This window comes from Sinocyclocheilus rhinocerous, unplaced genomic scaffold (genome assembly GCF_001515625.1).
Source record: "Sinocyclocheilus rhinocerous isolate Xijiao unplaced genomic scaffold, SAMN03320098_v1.1 scaffold1973, whole genome shotgun sequence".
Taxonomy (NCBI): domain Eukaryota; kingdom Metazoa; phylum Chordata; class Actinopteri; order Cypriniformes; family Cyprinidae; genus Sinocyclocheilus; species Sinocyclocheilus rhinocerous.
In genome coordinates, this window is record NW_015635062.1 from 96086 (window position 1) to 116400 (window position 20315).

Here is a 20315-nt window from a genome sequence, read left to right on the forward strand (position 1 = left end):
TTTGACATGCTTTGTGTGTTCTGCATTATGTGTCCACCCTATATCTATATAATCCAGTGTGTTCAATAGCTAGGTGTGGGGGCAATAACATGCAAACAAAAAACTGCATCCAAATATCACAGTTTTCTCCAAATAAGAAAAAATACATGTGCGAATTGTATGAGTTTCTTTAAAAACATGTGGTTTACATAAAATCTTTTATGTATTTATAATTTGAAAGCAAACAAATAACCCTTTTTAGGAAAGGGACATCATACCTTTCAGAAAATATAATTTGCATCTTAATTTTGCAGTGAGAACGTATTTAACGAAGATATATGTCCATGACAGGGTGGACATATCTTATGGTTTATGCTTCGAATAATGGCCCATAATTATCTAAAAAATGTGTGGGAGCTCAGCTAATATGCTTCTACAGTACTTGAGTGTCTTCTGTTCATGACGTGACAAAACGCATGGGAAATTAAACCAAAATCTATGAGTATTGTGAGGGTTGAAAGACACTATACGGTGATATTGACCCATTTAGTATAGTATGGTCTCTTACTTAAACCACTTCTATATATTATTTCCATGACAGTTTTTTGGATATTGACATTTTATAGATGTTGTTGCTAATAACTGACATATCCAAGACTAATAATCTGCCTTAGTTTGCAGTTTTTAATTACATTTATTTTTCTATAAAAAAAAACAGTGGCAAAGGGAAAATAATTTTCAGTGTTAAAACCTAAAAATTAATTATTTTTATGATATGACATTTTTGCCCTTTGAGGATTTCTGTTGCCTTAAATCGATGCACAATACTGTCATAACACAACACCATAAAAAAAAGCAAGAATGATTTTTATTAATTTAGAACTGATGTGATGTTTATTCACGTAGGTCTGCAAGGTTTAACATGAAAGGAGTTTTTACCGGTGTAAACCACGTGGCAGCTATTTTCAATCAGTCTAAAAATAAACGAACGATATGTACAAGACTCCATAGCATTAACAATCTCAACAACAACAGGTACAACATCCCTCTGAAATCCTTCATATACATTTAATCCTCATTAATTTATTGTTTTGACAAACTGAAGTTCATGGTCAGGTGCCCCAAGTTTGAAGAATTCCCCAGTCTTTTCCTCGGCGAGTCTCCAGGGGTGCAACGCTCAGTTTCTGGAGGGCCGCAGTCCTGCAGAGTTCAGCTTCAACCCTCATTAAAAGCACCTGATCCAGCTAATCAAATCCTTCAGGCTTATTTGAATACGGTATGTGTGCTGAAGCAGGGTAGGAACTCAACTCTGCAGGACTGCAGTTTTTTGGCACCCCTGGTCTGCAACATCTCTCCAGAGTTCATGATTCATTTCTTATTAAACCAACATTCTGCTAGACATTCTCCATCACATTCATATGCTTTGCATCCACTTCTCACATCTCTTTAAAAACAATGTGTTCCCATGTGCATTTCTGTGTTAGAGATACTCTATCCCAGGGGTGCCCAAACTCGGTCCTGGAGGGCCGGTGTCCTGCAGAGTTTAGCTCCAACCCCAATTAGACACACCTGAACCAGCTAATCAAGCTCTTTCTAGGCATACTAGAAACTTCCCGGCAGGTGTGTTGAGGCAAGTTGGAGCTAAACTCTGCAGGACACCGGCCCTCCAGGACTGAGTTTGGGCACCCCTGCTCTATACCCATGAGTCGGGGGATCCTTGGTAATGTTCACTGCGGTGTAACGGTCTCCTGGTGGAAGAGTAAAAGTCCACATAGTTGCTTGTGGTTCTGAAGCCGTGTGTCTGGCTGTAATCAGCGGGAGAATAGTGCACCATCTTTTCCAGATACGAGTCCTCGTAGGCGTGTGGTGAATGCAGGCATGTGCGGTAAGTGTCATGGTTTCTGTGGCCCGTTTCATCGGTGCGATACACCTTCTGCACACAAACACAACAATCTGGTCTTCAGCTAAACAGTCAGGATCTTGTTCATTCTCATTTTCAGCTCATTTTGTGTCAATCATTCATGGGCATTCATCAAAAGAGCTCATGTTCATGAACCCTTGAGTGCTGCCTGGGCAGATAACGCACCTCATAAGGGACACTATAAAAAAAAATATATATATTGCATTTAATGTAAAGTAGCTAAAAAAGTATTTAAAACAATTTGAACTAATACATTTGTAGTCCAGTATAAAATTATTGTTCAAACTGCTAGTGAATCAGAGTAATGAGAGTCTATTGGGAATCCAGTAGAAAAGGAAAACTGTAAAGGTCCACTGCAGTGATGGGAAGCTGAGTTCAGCTCACCTGCTCTCGTCTCGAGCCCTCTCTGCTCAGGGAAGTGTAATACTGAGATGCTTTTGCAGACCCTTTAAAAATCAAATTGGAGTTAGGCAGATACATGTAGCTCAATTTTAGCTTAAAGAAATAGCAATCAGGTAAGTTTTGGATTTGGGGACTAGATTAACATACAACTGAATTTTAATAGAAATCATTATGAACTCATGAATCGGCTTGTAAACTCAGTCCAGTTAACAGGCACCTTTGTTGAAGGAAGTTCTCATACCTATAGTTTTGTTTTTACTGATGCCGTTTTCTCCTTGGTAATTATAAAATTGCATAGTTTGTGTCTTTGGATGATCAGAGTGTTCTTTGATGCCCAGCATGGCGGGAGATGATAATGTGCTGCCTGCTAAACAAACAAACAAATCACTGTATGAGTTAATGTGAAAACAAATAAACTAACCTAATTTACAGTCAGAACTACATCAACCTACATCTACCACTGTAACAATTATGTAATATCACATAACACACTGCTCAAAAAAATCATTGAATCTTGATGAACGAAATATTCAAGTTGAACATCTCTACTCGTATACCCTGTGTAATCTGTTGAGAAGAAAATGATGTGACTGATCAATTGAAACCAAAATCTGGGCTGGATGGAAGCCAGGGTGTGAGGTCTGACAGTGGCTCTGAGGAGTTGATCCTGGTACCTAACAGCAGTATACGTAGTCTAGCTCGCGGAGGTCTGTCCTATTCCTCCCCAGACCATCACTGACCGACCCACCGCCAAACGCGTCATGCTGGATGATGTTTCAGGAAGCATAACGTCCTCCATGGCATCTCCAGACTCTTTCACATCTGTCACATGCTCAGTGTGAACCTACTCTACTGAAACTGTGCCTGCAGACGCACCAAACCTCCTTGCGTTGGCACGTATGGGTGTGCCATCCTGGAGGAGCTGGACTGCCTGAATAGGTTGAAAGTACTGCCTCATGCTACAAGCAGTGACAAGGACTCTTAACAAAACTAGAGACAAATCAGTCAGGAAGAACAATTGTCTGTGGCCACCACCTGCAAAACCCTTTCCTTTTTGAGGGTTGTCCTGCTGTTGCGTCTCCAGTGCACCTGTTGTCACTTTCTCCACTGCGCTGTACGCAAGTACAACAGTTAGCTGAAGCTAGAGATTACGGTTTATAAAGTTTTAAACAGGAATATTTTTCTTATACAAATGCGTCGATTTGCTTCAGGAGGCCTGGAGCTGTGTGAACTATCCCTTTAATACAATACAGATTGTGTCAAAGCAGCTTTACAGTGTTAAACAGAAGAGTGTGTCAATAATGCAGACAAAATTCAATCCTGCTGTTAAGAGGATCGTAGTAATCAGTCAGTATTTCAGTTAAAGTCAGTTCATCATTGATTCAGTGATGTCATCGTTCAGCTCAGTTTAGCCAAAGACTATAGAATACTCAAGATGTGTCACTCGTATAGTTTTGAATGGTGAAAAATCATAGATATGTATAGATGCCCCATTCGACCGCTCCAAGCACGATGGTCCGCCATCTTGGAACGTTCAATTGGACGTCATTCACTATACTATGGGTTCGCAGACCATCAGCTGTGCAGGATTGTGGCATCTTCGAATATTCATGGTGAATGACGTCAAGTTGACCATTACAATAATGGCGGACGGCTTACGCATAGCGGCCCATAGAAACAGTCTATGCATATCTATGGGAAAAATGCAACGCTCAATATGGCCACTCTATCGAATGAAGCCCCGCCTTCTGAACAAAAGAGCCAATCGCTAATTGGTAAAGTCAGCTGCAGCTGCCGTTAGAAGTCCCGGTTGCTATAGAAACAGTCAGTGCACTGGCTTTTTTTAAACGCTGTTTGACCAAAATAAACAACTTTTATGTGACAGTTGTTGTCAGATTTCATTGGTGATATCAAATATGAAATTTAATCGTAAGCTTGGAGAATTTGATGTTTCAAAGAGATTTGAAAGTACTGGTTCAAAGAGATAGGAACTGCACTTGCATGCCTGAGAGGCATTTCAAAGATGGCCGCAGAGTGACATGACTTGCCTTAAAGGGACTTTACACAGGCACTACTGGAAGAGAGCTAAACCAATCAAGTCGCCAATGATGCCAACAAATTACCGTATTGTCCCGAATATAAGACGATGTTTTTTTCTTGGAAATACATCTGAAAAAACACGGTCGTCTTATATTCGGGCCAATACGGTAAGTGGCAAAAATGAATCGGATATCCCTGGAGTTTAACTGACGTGGTGTTATACTATGATGACTAGGTGTTCCCTTCATTGTTTTGAGCAGTGTAGTAAACAGCACTTCTAGGTTCTTCAGGCAAGCAGCTTTATAATTATTATAATAGTTTTATAATAATATAATAAAGACTATTATAATTTGTGTCAAATCTGAGTTTGTCCTGATCCATTCCTGAGGGAAATCAAAAGAAGCCAGCATCTCCAACAATTCTTTGGAAATATTTCACACTCACACACACACACACTCTCTCTCTCTCTCTCTCTCTCTCTCTCACAAACAGGTACACATACACACACACACACACACACACAGCATTTTGGGCTCATTTTCAGCTCAATCGGCTATTTTCTGGAGTGCATTATACTAAGATCTCCATCAACCAACTGTCCTAAGTTCATCTTCGTTATCATTTCTTAGGGCCTGTCAGTTCATGCGTTTTCTCTGATCGGATATCTATCTGATTTGTTAAAACGTTTCAATTTACACTTGGCCACATACATGTGTCTTCGCTATATGCAAATTTAACGGAGTTCACGTCAATGAAAGCAACAGATATGCGCTGCATTTTATGCTATTTTATTCATCAACAGCTAATTTCAAGATCAAGGACCGCAACAGGAGAGAGCGCTGGAAAGATAGGTTAGTCTCACTACTTCTAATGAAGATGATTGTGTTGAGCGTCTGCGACTTACTTTCAGTTTCATTTGTGACAGTTTGCGTGTCGGCTTGCTGAAGAGATAGGCCTACTCAGCTACTCATCCGCGGCGATGCTTCTTGCATTAGCGCTGTCATATATCTGACTATAACCTGCCTATAAAATGCTCTCACACGTTTATTTTTTTAATATTTTGGGAGGAGTAAAATTTGCATATGTGGTTTCAACAACCAGATGCATTTACACTTGTCCAGTTTCATCTGGCACCTCCTCCTGAAGTGGTTTGAGCGATCGGATTTAAATGCATCTCGAAAGTGTTTCAGAGGGCATTTACACCTGGTCTTTTCACTATCGGATAGCTATCCGTCGATCAGAGAAAACACATGAAGTGACCGGGTGTAAACAGGCCCTTAAAGGCAGAGTAAATGATTTCTGGTAGCCAATGTTGATATTTGAAATCACCAAAACAAACACGCCCCTACCCCAAAAGGGTCTTGCCCCTATTTTGATAGCTCCGCCCCACGCTCGGCTCGGCTAATGACCGTCCCATGCACTGAAAGCTCTCTCTTCCACATCACGAGTAGACACGCCCCTTATTGCTGATTGCCTACAAGTTTGTTTTGCGATTCGGCCCGAATCAGTTTTCTAAAGTGTTTTTGAAAAATCACTTACTCTGCCTTTAATGAACAATAAAACACTGTACTGTATGTGTTTGTGTAGTGTGACACTAGCCTGTGTGGTGCACAGGGGACATCTGTAGCGTGGGTTGTGATTTGAAGCGCTCTCCCTCCAGAGTTGATACAGGAGTCAGGAAGTGATTCTGATTCCAGCCATCCTGCTCAAACACAGGAAGAAATAAACACAGCCCTGATGTGGAGCAGCTGTAGCCCTACTGTGCTGCCGCTCACCTTCTTATAGATGGTGCGCAGGTCTCTGTACTGCCACAGCGTGTTCAGCACCTGAGCGGCCGCCTTCACCACCTTCATCGAGTACCTGCTGCGAATGCATGTGCAAAACATACAGAGCGGTGGAGCTGAGAACCACTGATTTACACAAATCAAGATGGAGAAAGTATATGTGTGCACTGGTGAAGTACTACATAAAAGATGAACAAGCATCAAGGTTTATTTGTGTAGTATTCATAGCAGTCGCTTACCTTTCTGCTCTGCCCTTGGTGATGTTGACGAGTTTCTCAATGCCGCCCGCATCTGCCAGGGCTTTAGCATTCTCCATGTTTCTTCTGGTAACCTCATGCAGCGTGCAACAGATTGCCGCCACCGTATCATCTGACAGCTGTGTCGTGTTTCCCCCCGGCAAACGGTTCACCAGGTCCCGCATGGCATATTTCCCTGAGACACAACCAGCATCAATCATCACGCTCACACAATTAGGATTATCAAGCTTCTTTACAGTCAAACTGCATGTGTAAAACTCAGGGAAGAATTATTTCCGTGGCAGCTCTGGTAATGAACAGATAAGTCTGAGCTGGATGACAATGGCATTTTGTTGACTTTTGTCCTTTTTTTAGAGCTGCTTTAAAGCAGAATTGAATTTTGTTTGTATTATTGACACTATTTTCATGTTTAAGGCTGTGAAGCTTCTTTGACACAATCTGTGTTTTATAAAGCACTATACAAGTAAAGATGATAAGGCATGAGTAAAAAGCATGAGTAAAATATTACAGGTTTATGTTGGTAACGGCACTCTCACCGATCAGTTCTTTATTTCTCACGTCCAGGGCCATGTTTCTGAGTGCTGTGGCGATGGAGCGCACCACTCTGTCGTTATCCATGCGCAGTAACTCCACCAGAATGGGCAAACCTTTCTCCTTACGCACCGCTGCGCGAATATACGCTGCAAACTACAGACACATTCAGATGAACACACATTCAGAGGCAGAATTAACTTTAATTAAAATGCTTATAACTCTAATGCCACATTACATTACCATATGTATATGAATGACAATTTGCAACTTGACATTTAGAAAAGAAACAACAGATTTGAGCACTTTCCCCCAAATGCATATACATAATACAGACTGAATATATCAATGAAAATGTTTGTCCCAAAAAAAAAAAAAAAAAGTTTTATGTTATTTAGCAATAAACATCAAAATTACATCTCTAAATGAAAATTTCTCAGAGTAAAAAAAAACACGTCTCACAATGTGACTTCTTAGTTGTGACTTTTTTTTATTTTTTTTATTATAATCTCACAATGTGACTTTATATCTCATTTTATATGTTTACTGCTGTTCATTTATTGTCAAAAGTATTTGGACACAGACTGTACCCTAAATATGCCTTTATGATTTATTTATTTATTTTTAAGTTTTTTTTACTAGCTTCTATCACAAGCCTACGAACTGTCTTAGACTAACGCCTGGTCCTATGTGAGCTGTAGAAGTCAATTACACACCTTCCAGTGTCCTGCGGAGAGATTCTGGAGTGACCCGGTGGAGCCCTCTAGTGTGGCTGGGTTTGAGCTCTCAGCTAACAGGGTAAGATAGGACTTCACTACAGATGGGTGCCACAACATTTCAGCACCTTTAGGAGGCTTTGAGAAACCAGGGATCGGCCCGACACCATCCCACTAAGAGAAATTAAAAACACACAGGAGTTATCAGCTGACTTAAAGAGACAGTTCAACGCCCCCACCCCCAAAAAAATCTTATATCATTCCAAAACTGTATGACATTCTTCTGTGCAACAAAGTTTTTTTTAATTTTTTTAGAAATATCTGTCCATATAATATAAGTCAATGGGCTTCAAAGTTATTTGGTTCCCAACATTCTTTAAAATATCTTCTTTGGTGTTGCGAAAAAGAAAGAAATGCATACGGTTGTAAATGACGACAGAATTATCTTTTTTGAGTGAACTATCCCTTTAACACCAGCATATGAAGTGAGATTAAACAATCATACAAAACTCTTACACTACCATTCAGAAGAATACGCCTGTACACATGAAGCACAAGCAATGTATTTACATGCAGACATGACAACATGATTATTCTCACACACACTCACTCACACACACACTCACACACACACTCACACACACACACACACACAAGGTCTTAGACTGCATGCCTGTTTTTAAGAAATTAATTAGTTATTTAAGTTACTTGCCTTCTAGTTTAAAGTTTTTGTAAGGGCTTTAGAAGTAACATGATGAAGTAATCAGATTACTAGATAAGTAATTTGTAAATCATTTTGGTACTATTTTGACACTGTAAAGGAGTTACTTTAAAGTGCTGTTAAACCCTCTTTGGTGATGTAATGGCGTTAGCCTCACCTGTTCTTCGAGTAAATTCTTCTTTTTTCTCCTCTTCCTCCCCCAGCAGCTGTAATCTGCCTCTTTTCTGGGTGACTCTGACCCCATTAACCCATCAAGCTCCTGATTGGCTGTCAGCCAGGAGGGTGACATTTCCAGCTCCAGCCGATAGGAGAGATTCCTCAGGATGCAAACACAGTTTTCCACAATCTGAGAGAGAGACTGCCTTCACTGACTGAACATGATTGTGTGACGAAGCGTGAGTTTGTGTGATTGTGTGTGTGTGTTTAAGGGGTTCTGGTGCATACCTTGCTGTCAAAATCAGAGGTGCTGACACAGGCTTTGATGACGTACAGTAGTGAGTCCACGAGTCCCTCGCAGGAGCGCATATATTTTCTGGCTTCTTCTCCAGCTGAACTCAGGTTCCTGTAGCAACACAAAAATCACTGCACAGTCATTCACAAACAGAATTACAGCTTGATTTGATTTATTAGTAGACAGTTTAATTTTGAGGTCATGGAAAAACACTTTAATATCAACACAATTTAAGCAATAAGTTAACACAGGTTGTTCATATAATCACAGATAAAGGGTGTTTTTAGGCATGGTGCACAGTGCAGTGAATAAATTCCCAAAATAGAACAATCTCTTGTGCATTATAAACCCTTATGAACCACTTACTACATAAAAATGGGAAAACACATTTTCATAGACATTTTCATCATTTCGTCATCACAGTACGCAGACCACCCAATTTTTGTACCCACGCATACTTTTTACACGCAGGTCGCACATGAACCTGAGATCGAGGAGGACACCAGCTTCAGGAGTCTCTTCCTCTGAAATGTGCGATTCACCACTTAGGCATCATGCTCTGCCCCCTGCGCAATGCCCATTCAACAACCGCATGACCTGACACAAGAGGCCTTTCACAAACAAGGGCCAAGGCCTTCTCAAAAAGGGATCCCAACACACCAGAGCTACTGAAATACAACATCCAAAATGCCAAGCTGAAGGCACAGTGTTACTACAATGCAAGGTCCGTTTATAGAAAGCCACAAGAGCTTCCAATCAGCAGAGAACAAAACAATCACCATGGTAACAGACCAACTACTGGGAGAAGTCCTGGAAGAGACCAAATTCTCCTGGGAAAACGACCTGGAAACCTTACATGATGTCTAACAGTGGTCAACAGCAATATTATCTTCACACAGGCACAAATCAGAGGCTGCACAAAGAATATATTGTTTTATGTGAATGAGTGGGCAGGATGATTTTCATATCATTTTTGTATAAAAATTAATCTACCACATCCAGTACTCAAAAGACTTGCAAAAATATATTTACATATATGTGTTTTCTGGCCTTATTTCAGTGACTTAAAACACACACACACACACACACACACACACACACCATGTGTTTTTTTAACCATGCACTATTTTCTCAAAAATACAAACTTGTACATACATGCTGCTCACATATCATTGTAGCACAGCACAGTATTCTTCCAGGGGGAAGCAATGAAAGGCAAATTTTATATTATTATGACTTGAAGAATAATGAAATAAATTGACAAATACATTAATCTTTTTATAAGGTCATAATATAATGTGCCCATACAGACAACATTTGTGATGTGAGTGAAGAAACATTCAATCTGTGAAACCTAGCAAAAGTGTTTGGCAAGGTCCAACCAGCCACTAAGCAATGGATGTTCCATTCGCCAAAACAAATCGGACGACATTTGAAACAACGTGCCCTTGCAAGTGATGCACTTCTGCAAAATCTCACGGGGAACACAGAGGGGGACAGCATGTGCGTTAGCTGCTGACAAAAGGTTCCAGTGGAATAACTTGTGGATCATTGCTAAAATCATGGAAAATCAGGTGAGCAGCTTGCAAAAAAAAAAAAAAAGAATCAAAAGCTGCAATATCCAAACTCATGGTCCCACGTACCTAGCATTTTGCAAAATCCAAATGTTTCCATAATGACAATGTAATGCTTATTTGCTAAACTATTAATTTATTATATAAACAAGGATTTGTATTTCACTTGCCTCCCAACATTCATGTACTTCCCATGCTTTGGAATAGAAGTCAAAGCATGTCTCAGATGATTAAAAAAAGTGACATTCTGGAAAATATGATAAAACTATATGCTGTTCTGGGAATATGTATATACATGCTAGGGTGGTTTGTCCACGAATTAAAAGGAGGAAAATCATTTTTATGTGTATTCTATAGAGTCTATTTTCTCCTGTGACATTTGTTGCTTATGTGGCCACACATTTCTTTGGCATCTCTTTGATATCACAGGGAAGGTGTCACTAGCCTCCTGGCTAATGTCAGAAGAAGCAAAACACTGAGATTAGGCTCTGATCCTAAAGACCAGCGGTTCTTAATCTTGGTCCTCGCAACCCCCCGCTCTGCATATTTGGCATTTTGCTTGTCACTTTTATTTAACACACCTGATTCAAATCATCAGTTCGTTAGAAGAGAGCTCCATGAATGAACTCTGTTCCAATTGATCCCTACACAGTGTTCACTGCTCTCTACTCCCTGCACACAGGAATTCGACTGAAGTTTACTTCACTCAAGAACACGGATTTGTGCTACACAACTGCCTGCAGCGCATTCACACACAGACAAGACTTACTACAGAAGTGTGAAGGGTTATTTAACTGTAATCATGAGATTTGCATAGTAGTCATGTCTCGTGCATGAATCATGGCGGAATATCCTGCGATGTGCACTTCGCAGGGCACCGCTGCTATAGACCCATCAGAGCTGCGAGTTTTGTTTGGGCCCTTCTTTTGATGTTACAATTTAATCAAATTAAATGGGAGAGGGTTTACAACCCCCAGCTGGCATGATCCACAGAGTTATTCTGCCAGACAATATAATAGACATTTGTGTGCCTTTCCAAATCAAGTCCAACAGATTGAATCTGTCACAGGTTAACTCCTACCCACTTCAAGATGATTCAGATAAATGAAAATGCTCCTGAACTGTCAAAGGAAACGGTCCAAGTACATAACCTGTATGGACTACATTTATGATGCTTTCATGCTGATATGCTTTTTTTTTGTTTTGTTGTAATTTTGGAACTTGAAAGCCCCTGATCCTCATTCACTTTCATGATGGATACAGTTGCTGAAACGTAGTTGTGTGTATACATATAAATAAACTGTAAGAATTGGAAAAGGGGTCTCCTTTTCTAATCCAAATCTCATCAGATCTACAGTACATGTTTTTTTTATTGATAATAAAATAAAATAATTATTTTTTTTACTTCCCACTTTATTCCCCTTCATCAGTTCAGATAAACCAATCATTTAGTGAATGTGAATTATGTGACATTTATTAATAATGGTTTGTGAATATGAATTAAAACTATCCTGACTCCACACTTCTGGTCCATGAAGCGGTGCAGTGATGTGCTGCTGTTACCTCAGACAGCCGGTGGTGTTGCGGAGCACGACAGAGGAGTGCAGCTTGAGTTTGTGCTCATCGTGAAAGTCAGTGCTGCTCCAGCCCGAGTGAGGGATGATCACAGTGTGGGTCACGCTGCTTAAGGCATCGCGGATGATTGTCATCTTCACTGCATCACACGAAGACAGATTCCACAACACACCTACACACAGAAAGCAGTTCACATGCATGATGTTTCTGGACAATCATACGTTAACCGGTCTTATCGATAATCTGCCACGCAATAAATTGTAGTTACTGTGGTCGACACAAAATTGACAACAGGTCTTTGTGGAAAAACAAAACAAAACAAAACAAAACAACATTCACTGTCTGAAATCTGTCTCGTTTCTCTCCTGTAATTGTCTGAACATTCAAGATCCCAAATGAGCAAGACAAATGGTGACAGTGGCGAGGAGCAAAATCTCTATCAGGAAGTAGTGGAGAAAAAAAAGCTATATCTATATATAAATATAGCTATATCAGATACTGTCACTCTTCATGTTTGCTGAACAACAGGTGATCAACAGAGGAAAGCGCAATATTATACACTAAACTCTAATATTACTATGTAATTGTAGCAAATTAGCTCAAAGGGAAATATGAACAATTAATTATTACTGGTTACAGCTGTATGAATTAAACTTGATGTAGCAGAATTGATATTACAATGAACTAGTTTGTCTAGCAAACAGTGTTTTGTCTATCAATTCTCAGAAAGGTTATTTTTGTGGCTACAGAAAATCACTTATTCTCACTGTACACAGTACTGGCGGATGAGAGCAGATTCACACTGAGCACATGTGACAGACATGAAAGTGTCTGGAGACGCCGTGGGAAATGTTATGCAACATCATCCAGCATGACCAGTTTGGGCGGTGGGTCAGGGATGGTCTGGGAAGGAATATCCTTGGAGGGTTGCACAGACCTCTGTGTGCTACTCAACAGTAACCGGGATCCATTGTCAGACCATACACTGGTGCAGTGGGTACTGGCTTTGACAGTGCTCGGCCTCAAGTGGCCAGAGTATGTAGGGTGTTTCCGCATGATGAAGGCATTGATGCCATTGACTGGCCCTCACATTCCTCAGACCTGAATCCAGCTGAGAAACTCTGGCACAAGTACTGAAGCATCTAAATCTGCCAAGTAGCACCGCACACTGTCCAGGAACTTGCTTATGCCTTGATCCAGGTGTGGCAGGAGATCCCCAGGACACCATCTGCTGTCTCATCAGGAGCATGCACAGACATTGTCGGGAGTGCATGCAAACATGAGTTGCTGTGATGGAATTCTTGCAAAGATGTACAAGCCTCTAATTTCATTTTTTTCTTAGATTTTCAATGTGATTTTGAATCCAGCCCTCAATGGGTTGAAGACCATTGACCATTGTCACATCATTTTAATCTTAATGCATTACACAATGTATACAAGTAAATATTTTCAACTTGAACATTTTGTTCATCAAGATCCAATGATTTAAGTGTTTCCTTAATTTTTATGAGCAGTGTATTTTCCACTCCCAGGATAGTTTAGAAAGTGGTCACCTATAACTTATACAGAGGTCACACCTCTCCTGTTTGTCTTGACCAATGAAAAATGTAATTTCATGTAATTTCAAATGGGAAGAGTTTTTTGTTTGGAAGATGACTCGTTTGGATGATCAGAATGGACTGGCGGTTTTGTGTCCCTTCATATTCTGATTAATATCTCAAGCATACAATGCACGTTATGAGGTGATTTACACCAATGCATAGGGAATTAATCGAGGATTATTTTGACATGAAACCAGTGAAGTTACATTGTCTAATAATTCTATCTTAAAGGCAAAATATGTAAGATTTTTTTATTAAAATACCCAAAAACCACTAGAACAGTGTTATATATTTTAATGACTTGTGTACTTACATTATCCCAAATGTTTCGAAGAATGTTTAAATCCAGAGATGTAAGCAATTTTAACTAATTACACGGACCGTGTCCATAGTGTCATTGTGTCGCCTGCCAATGACGTCATAACCCCTCGATTTCCGGTTTTGTTTTGTAGAAAACATGGAAACACCAAAGACGCTTTAATATGTTGTGTGTTTTATTAGACCGGTGAGTAGCCCACAGAGAGTAGCATTTCACAACTTTCAAATGTATCTAGTATGATAAAACAGCGCTGCTTTACCGCATGCATGAAATGAGCGCAAATCAAATAGCCATGTTGCTGTCTCAGTGTGTCTTTCCAAGCTTGCCAAGAGTAATTTGGAGTAATATCAACTAAGATACTAAATTTCTCTGACCTGATGTCTTTAATCTTTTAAACCTTGTATATGATACACAATATGTTTGTCAGTCTCATGCTGTAAAATTGGGCTCAAATTCTGTGATCAGATCACTAAAATAAATTTCTTTGATTGCTTTCCGTATGCAATTTAAGCACAATTAAAGAATCAATTGTTTTTCATTCTACTAAAAGAATCAATGCACATATGACTGTTCTGTCCATGGCTTGAGCTTGCAGATGCTTTAAACATGATTTTGAGAATGGCCAACACCACCGCATACATATCAAATATCACATATCAGTCCTTACATATCAAAACAATCATTTATCACAGAGCAGGCTTGAAAATGAACATGGTTATTTACAGGTAACAGAATTATTACTGCATCCATGTTTCACTAAAAGCATGTTTGCACAGTTTGTGTCCAATTGTGACAAACAGTTATTCCCTTCTGACATGATCTGGCACTTCATTGAAAATAAAAACTATAAAAACAAATAAATGTTGTTTTTTGACTAACATGGAAGTTTTAAGTTCTGAAACTTCCAGTATGCTTTTCTCTTACAGTATACACTACAAGGACAAAAAGTTTGGGATACACCACTTAATTACTGAATTCAGGTGCTTCAATCAGACCCATTGCCACAGGCATATAAAGTCAAGCACCTAGCCATGCAGTGTGCATTTACAAACATTGGCTGGGGTGGGGAGTGGGATAAATAAATAAGTCATTCTGTAGAGGTCAGTGAATTTGAATGTGGTACTGTGACAGGATGGCACCTTTGCAAAAAGTCAGTTTGTTCATTCCTGAATGAACCAGCAATTTCAACAAATCAGCTGAATAAATGACACATGACATTTGAAACATTAAGACTGTGATCTGTGGTGACTTGCCACCACCAACTGGCGGTTTTAGTTTTAGTAGAAGCGTGAGTTAAATAATCCAATGGTTAGGCTAACGTGATGCTCTCATAGAGCAACAACATGTAAATTTATATAACATGTTATGCATTTTCTACAGATACATTCAGGGAAATGTGTGTGTATTGATAGAATGCATACTGTACATAAAAGAGATAAGCTATACACACACGTATTTAACAACAGACTGGCTGACCTGTGACAAGCTCTCGTACTTCAGTGTCCACTGTTGTTCTCAGCAGGCGAAGCAGTGCAGGAACTCCACCTGCGTTTCTCACGGCAATCTTGTTGTCATCTGTAACTCTGCCATAAACGAGATTCCTCAGGGCTCCGCATGCATACCGCTGCACCTCCAGAACCTTATGATCCAACAAATCCACCAGGTGTTTTATTCCACCCAGACGACACACCTTCAAAACACAAGAGATTTTCATGTTATCCAGGGGTTGCTCAAACAATCTGCATTAAAGGTGAGGTATTTAATTTCTGTTCCTACTTAGTGACACAAAGCAGAAATGCAATTGCAATGCAAAGAGGTTTACCAAACATTTCCTTTTGTCTGCCACTGTTCTGTATTGCGATCCCTTTCATCGCTCACATTAGTTACAGGTTTCTTGTCATCTTGATATAACCAGTTATATACAAGCTCACTGTAAACATAACATTAATGACAAAAATACTATAACATCAGAGTCACCAGCATTAAAGGACACTTGTACTACGCGCTCTCTCTGGAAGGTGAAGCGCATCATAAAGGACCGCTGTCCCCTTGCCAAGCACTTTTTTCTTTTCTGCCTGTTGGTAAGTGGCTCAGGACTAATCAAACTCACACTAAAAGATTTATGGATGGTTTCTAGCCTATCATTATTAGAATGTTCAAAACATGTACAAGCAATGTGTAATATACTGGACTCTTTCCGTGGTCATTTTGCAACCTAATTTTGCCTAATTACTGCCACTTTATTGGGTGGCAATTATTATTTTGATTAGGCATGTCAAGCCAAGTCACCTTATTTCAGTAGCACTTTATACAATACAGCCTGCGTCAAAGCAGCTTCACGATGATGAACAGGAAAAGAGCAGAATCAATTATGGAGAGTTCAGATTCTGCTGTAAAGCAGCTCTACAAGACAATAGTGTCATTATTTAGCTCAAGTCAGTTCAGAAAGGGCTGTGCGACAAATCTTTTTTTTTTTAAGATTTATTTTTGGTGTTTTGCCTTTATAATGATATGACAGTGGAGAGCAGACAGAAAGCAAAGTGGGAGAGAGGGGGCGGGATCGGGAAAGTATTCGAGAATCCTCGAGCTAGGATTCGAACTCAGGATGCTTGTAATGCAACAGAGTTGCATGTCGGCAAACTTGCCCACTAGGCTATCATCTCCGACGACAAATCATATTTTAATCGTGATCAGGATTTCTGCTTCTGTCCATTTATTAAGCATCATCTGCAACTGATTTTTTTTTTATACTTTAACTGAAAAAAAAAAAAGACTGCTTATTATTTTCCTCTTTTTAGAGCTGCTTTACAGCAGAATTTAATTTTTGTTTGAATTATTGAAACACTATTTTCCTGTCTGACACTGTAAAGCTGCTTTGACACAATCTTGTATAAAGCACTATACAAATAAAGGTGACTTGACTTGCAATATTTGCTTGCTGGTAATTTATCTTGAAACAAACTTTTCTTTTAAATCAACACATTTTCTGCCCATTGGTTTACTTAATTTTTTAAAAATTATTATTTTGAACAGACAGTAGCTAGACACTATGCTACATAAGACACCTACACAAAACAAAAAAAACAGCAAATTAACTGAATGAAAACGCAAATTTAATCTCTGACAGTAGGTGGCTCTTAAGGAACAGCAGTGATATACAGTTCCCCTGGTTACTGCTGTAAACACAGCAGCTGCACTTATGAACACTAATTTAATATGCATTATACGGAGGTAAGATGAAAAGAAAATGCCATCTAAACATTTGAAGATGATACATTCCTCTCAGAGATTCATTCTTATAAACCCCCACATATTTGTCTTCCTACAGTGAGCTTGATCTGCCTTATACAGTATTTTCCCCTCTTTACAGACTTCATAAATATTCGACACAAATTACATTTTGGGAAATGATTGCAATGCAGTTTGTGTGCAATTCCGGAATAGAGATCGGCCAAAATAAAACTAAATGCCGGTTTCCGATTTATAGCTGGTGGCCTGATGCATCTGTAGATACCAAAAGTTCTTGCCATTCTTGTTTTGGGTTGGTGCGTAGATCGTCTCTTCTGCTCTTTCCTGTTTGTGGCATGATCGAATTGTGGATTGATTGTCTATGACTGACTGTATTCATCGTCTGACTGCATGAACCGAACCGTGATGGTTTGAGATGAATACATGTATCGTTACACCTAGGGATGTGCCTGAAGCTGAATACTATGTTTGGAAAGGAAATAACCATAGAAAAAATATGAGATGATTTTACATTCTCTTGCAATTACACAGTTGGGTAATTATATTGTATATAATTAGTGGGCATCGGGGAGCCACGTATTCAAATAGCTTTTAAATGCGCGCTTGTGTTTCAATTTCACTTTCGAATTTGCAGTCACAAATAGTATGTGTATCGGGAGCAGCGCTACTGAATTTTCAAGATAAGACATTTGACACTCAGGATCTGTTGCACACCAGATCCTCTGATATCGTCCTGTCAGTCAATCTTCACGTGATAAGTGACATCTGATGTACTGTAATGTGACCAACTACTGCAGCAAGCCTAACCATGTCCCTGTAAGGGGCTCCGTAGAATGAGTACATTTTCCGTGCCTTTCCAAATTCTGATTTAGGCTTTGGGTACATCCCTAGTTACACCTCTACTTCCTCTACATTACAGATAAAGCGTGGACAAGCTAAAAATTGATTGAATGATTGATTGAGCAAAGTAATAGTGACTAACCATTTAACCATTTCTTAATTTACTTCAAACTGTCTCACAGACATAGAAAATGGAACATTCTTTACCTCGGTCTTGACGTGGTTGTCTCTGTAGCACAGGTGTTGCAGGTATGCCACTGCATTAGCCTGCACAGACGGAAACTGATGCTGTAGCATGTGGATGACCTCCGGCAGGTCTGGGTCACGCCATGCAAACTCTCTACAAAAACACACATTAACCCAATGATAACATTCCCATGCTAGCTTATAGATTATAACACACACGCACACGCACACACACACATGCACGCACACACAGTGCAGTAACGGGGTGTTAATGTGAATGCAGATGTAGCAGGTGTTGATCCAGAACTATGTAAAAATGGCTGAGCTCTACTAATTACCATCAGTTATGTCATCTACCTTGGGTCCTTCTGCATGCTGTCTACCGAAGGGGAGCGTGTGGCTTCATCATCCATGGGCTGGCGTGAGTAGCTGGGATCAGGGGACCAGTAAGGGGTAGATTGGTATGCTTCTGTGTATATGGTGTTTAAAGCGTAGTTATTTCTTTGGTACATCATGTTACTGCGCTGACTGGAGCTCCGCTGCAGGTTACTCATACCTGAAACACAGCAAGCACAGCACATGTTAATTAGAACCTTTAATTTCTCTTTTAAACCTTGGAATCTTTGGCTTAAAGAGATGTTCCAGGTTAAATCAAAATCAAGCTCTATAAATCAGTCTCTATCAACAGTGTCTCTTGCAGTCTTTACAAAATAACTTTTTTCCATAATTTTCCTTAATCCTTGACCAACTGCTTTGTTTTATATCCATCCTTCAAATCATCTTCATAAACTATATATCATTTGAAAGCTGCAGACCTTAAGTTTTGACCCCTTAAAGGGGTGGTTGATTGCGATTTCACTTTTTTAACGTTAGTTAGTGTGTAATGTTGCTGTTTGAGCATAACAGGTTCTGCGCGATCCTCTTTACTAATAATCTCTGCTTCTCACTCGGGCTCAAATTGATAAGCAATATAGATGACACCATTGTTTACAATACAACCGGAGCACATTTTGAGGAGAGGGGCGTGACGATTAGACGTGCACTAGAGACGGTTTAGCCAATCACATCACACTGGGCTAGCTAACCAATCAGAGCCCATCGCATATTTCTGAGGGAGGGGCTTTATAAAACCAGGAAATCATCAGCGCGTTTATAGGAGAAGGGACAGAGCGGTGTGGAATAAAGGTAAATTATGTGGAAAATTTGTTTTTTTTAAAACGAAGAATTAACACATGTTAGACTGCACCCCATAAACACAATCAAGCCTAGAAAAAAAAAAAAAGCAGTCAACCACCCCTTTAAGCCTGAGACATCATTATGTTTCTTGTCTCATTGCAATTGAATAGTCTCCAGCCAAGGAATCAGAGGACAACAGAATATAGTTTATCTTTTTTTCAAAATAGGCTAAGCAATAGTGGGGAAGTCGTGGCCTAATGGCTAGAGAGTCGGACTCGTAACCCAAAGGCAGGGATTGTAGGTAGGGGGAGTGAATGTACAGCGCTCTCTCCCACCTTCAATACCACGACTGAGGTGCCCTTGAGCAAGGCACCGAACCCCGAACTGCTCCCCGGGCTCCGCAGCAAAAATGGCTGCCCACTGCTCCGGGTGTGTGTTCACTGCTGTGTATGTGCACTTTGGATGGGTTTAATGCAGAGCACTAATTCCAAGTACGGGTCACCATACTTGGCCACATGTCACGTCACTTCACTCTCACCTGCTGTCTTTCATGGAAATGCTCTCCGTCAAAGGCAGCCGGGGACCACTCATTGACCACGTGCCATGAATACTGACTCACAGGACTGGAAGCTCTGTCAGATGGGGAGGGAGAAATTCTGGCAGCATCTGTTGTGCCACCTCTCCATGACTCTTCTGCAGCAGATCGAAGGACCAATTTTGTTAAAGAGCCCCTTACAAAAAATTACTGCAGTTTTTAAAAAAGTAATACTGCAGTTTTTGTTACTTGTAGAAAAATGCAGTTTTTTGGACACGAAAAAACTGCATTATTGCCATTTTACTGCAATACATCTGAAGTACTATTGAAATACAACTGCAGTAGAGCTGTAGTATTACTAACAAACAACTGCAATAGAACCGCAGTTTTACTGCAATACAACTGAAGTAGTACTACAATTATACTGCAATAAAACTGCAGTAGTACTGCAATATATA

The 20315-nt window shown here is 39.9% G+C and overlaps 1 protein-coding gene across 6 annotated transcripts in view; it reads right to left on the minus strand.

The window, feature by feature from the left end:
* Positions 1-1609: 1609 nt before the first annotated feature.
* Positions 1610-20315, minus strand: part of LOC107746588 (plakophilin-4-like) — a 59234-nt gene continuing 40528 nt past the window's right edge. For 3 of the 6 annotated variants that reach the window (XM_016560853.1, XM_016560857.1, XM_016560859.1), the window contains 14 exons: positions 18504-18702; positions 18168-18300; positions 15348-15561; positions 11940-12123; positions 8796-8913; positions 8509-8697; positions 7631-7804; positions 6920-7070; positions 6366-6558; positions 6118-6205; positions 5942-6044; positions 2544-2669; positions 2285-2346; positions 1610-1912 (listed from right to left, as the gene is read on the minus strand). In XM_016560853.1, coding sequence (XP_016416339.1) covers positions 1673-1912; positions 2285-2346; positions 2544-2669; positions 5942-6044; positions 6118-6205; positions 6366-6558; positions 6920-7070; positions 7631-7804; positions 8509-8697; positions 8796-8913; positions 11940-12123; positions 15348-15561; positions 18168-18300; positions 18504-18702 — 2174 coding nt within the window. In that variant the 3' untranslated portion in view covers positions 1610-1672. The remainder of the gene's footprint in view (positions 1913-2284; positions 2347-2543; positions 2670-5941; positions 6045-6117; positions 6206-6365; positions 6559-6919; positions 7071-7630; positions 7805-8508; positions 8698-8795; positions 8914-11939; positions 12124-15347; positions 15562-18167; positions 18301-18503; positions 18703-20315) is intronic. The other 3 variants (XM_016560855.1, XM_016560854.1, XM_016560856.1) reach the window with 3 other exon arrangements.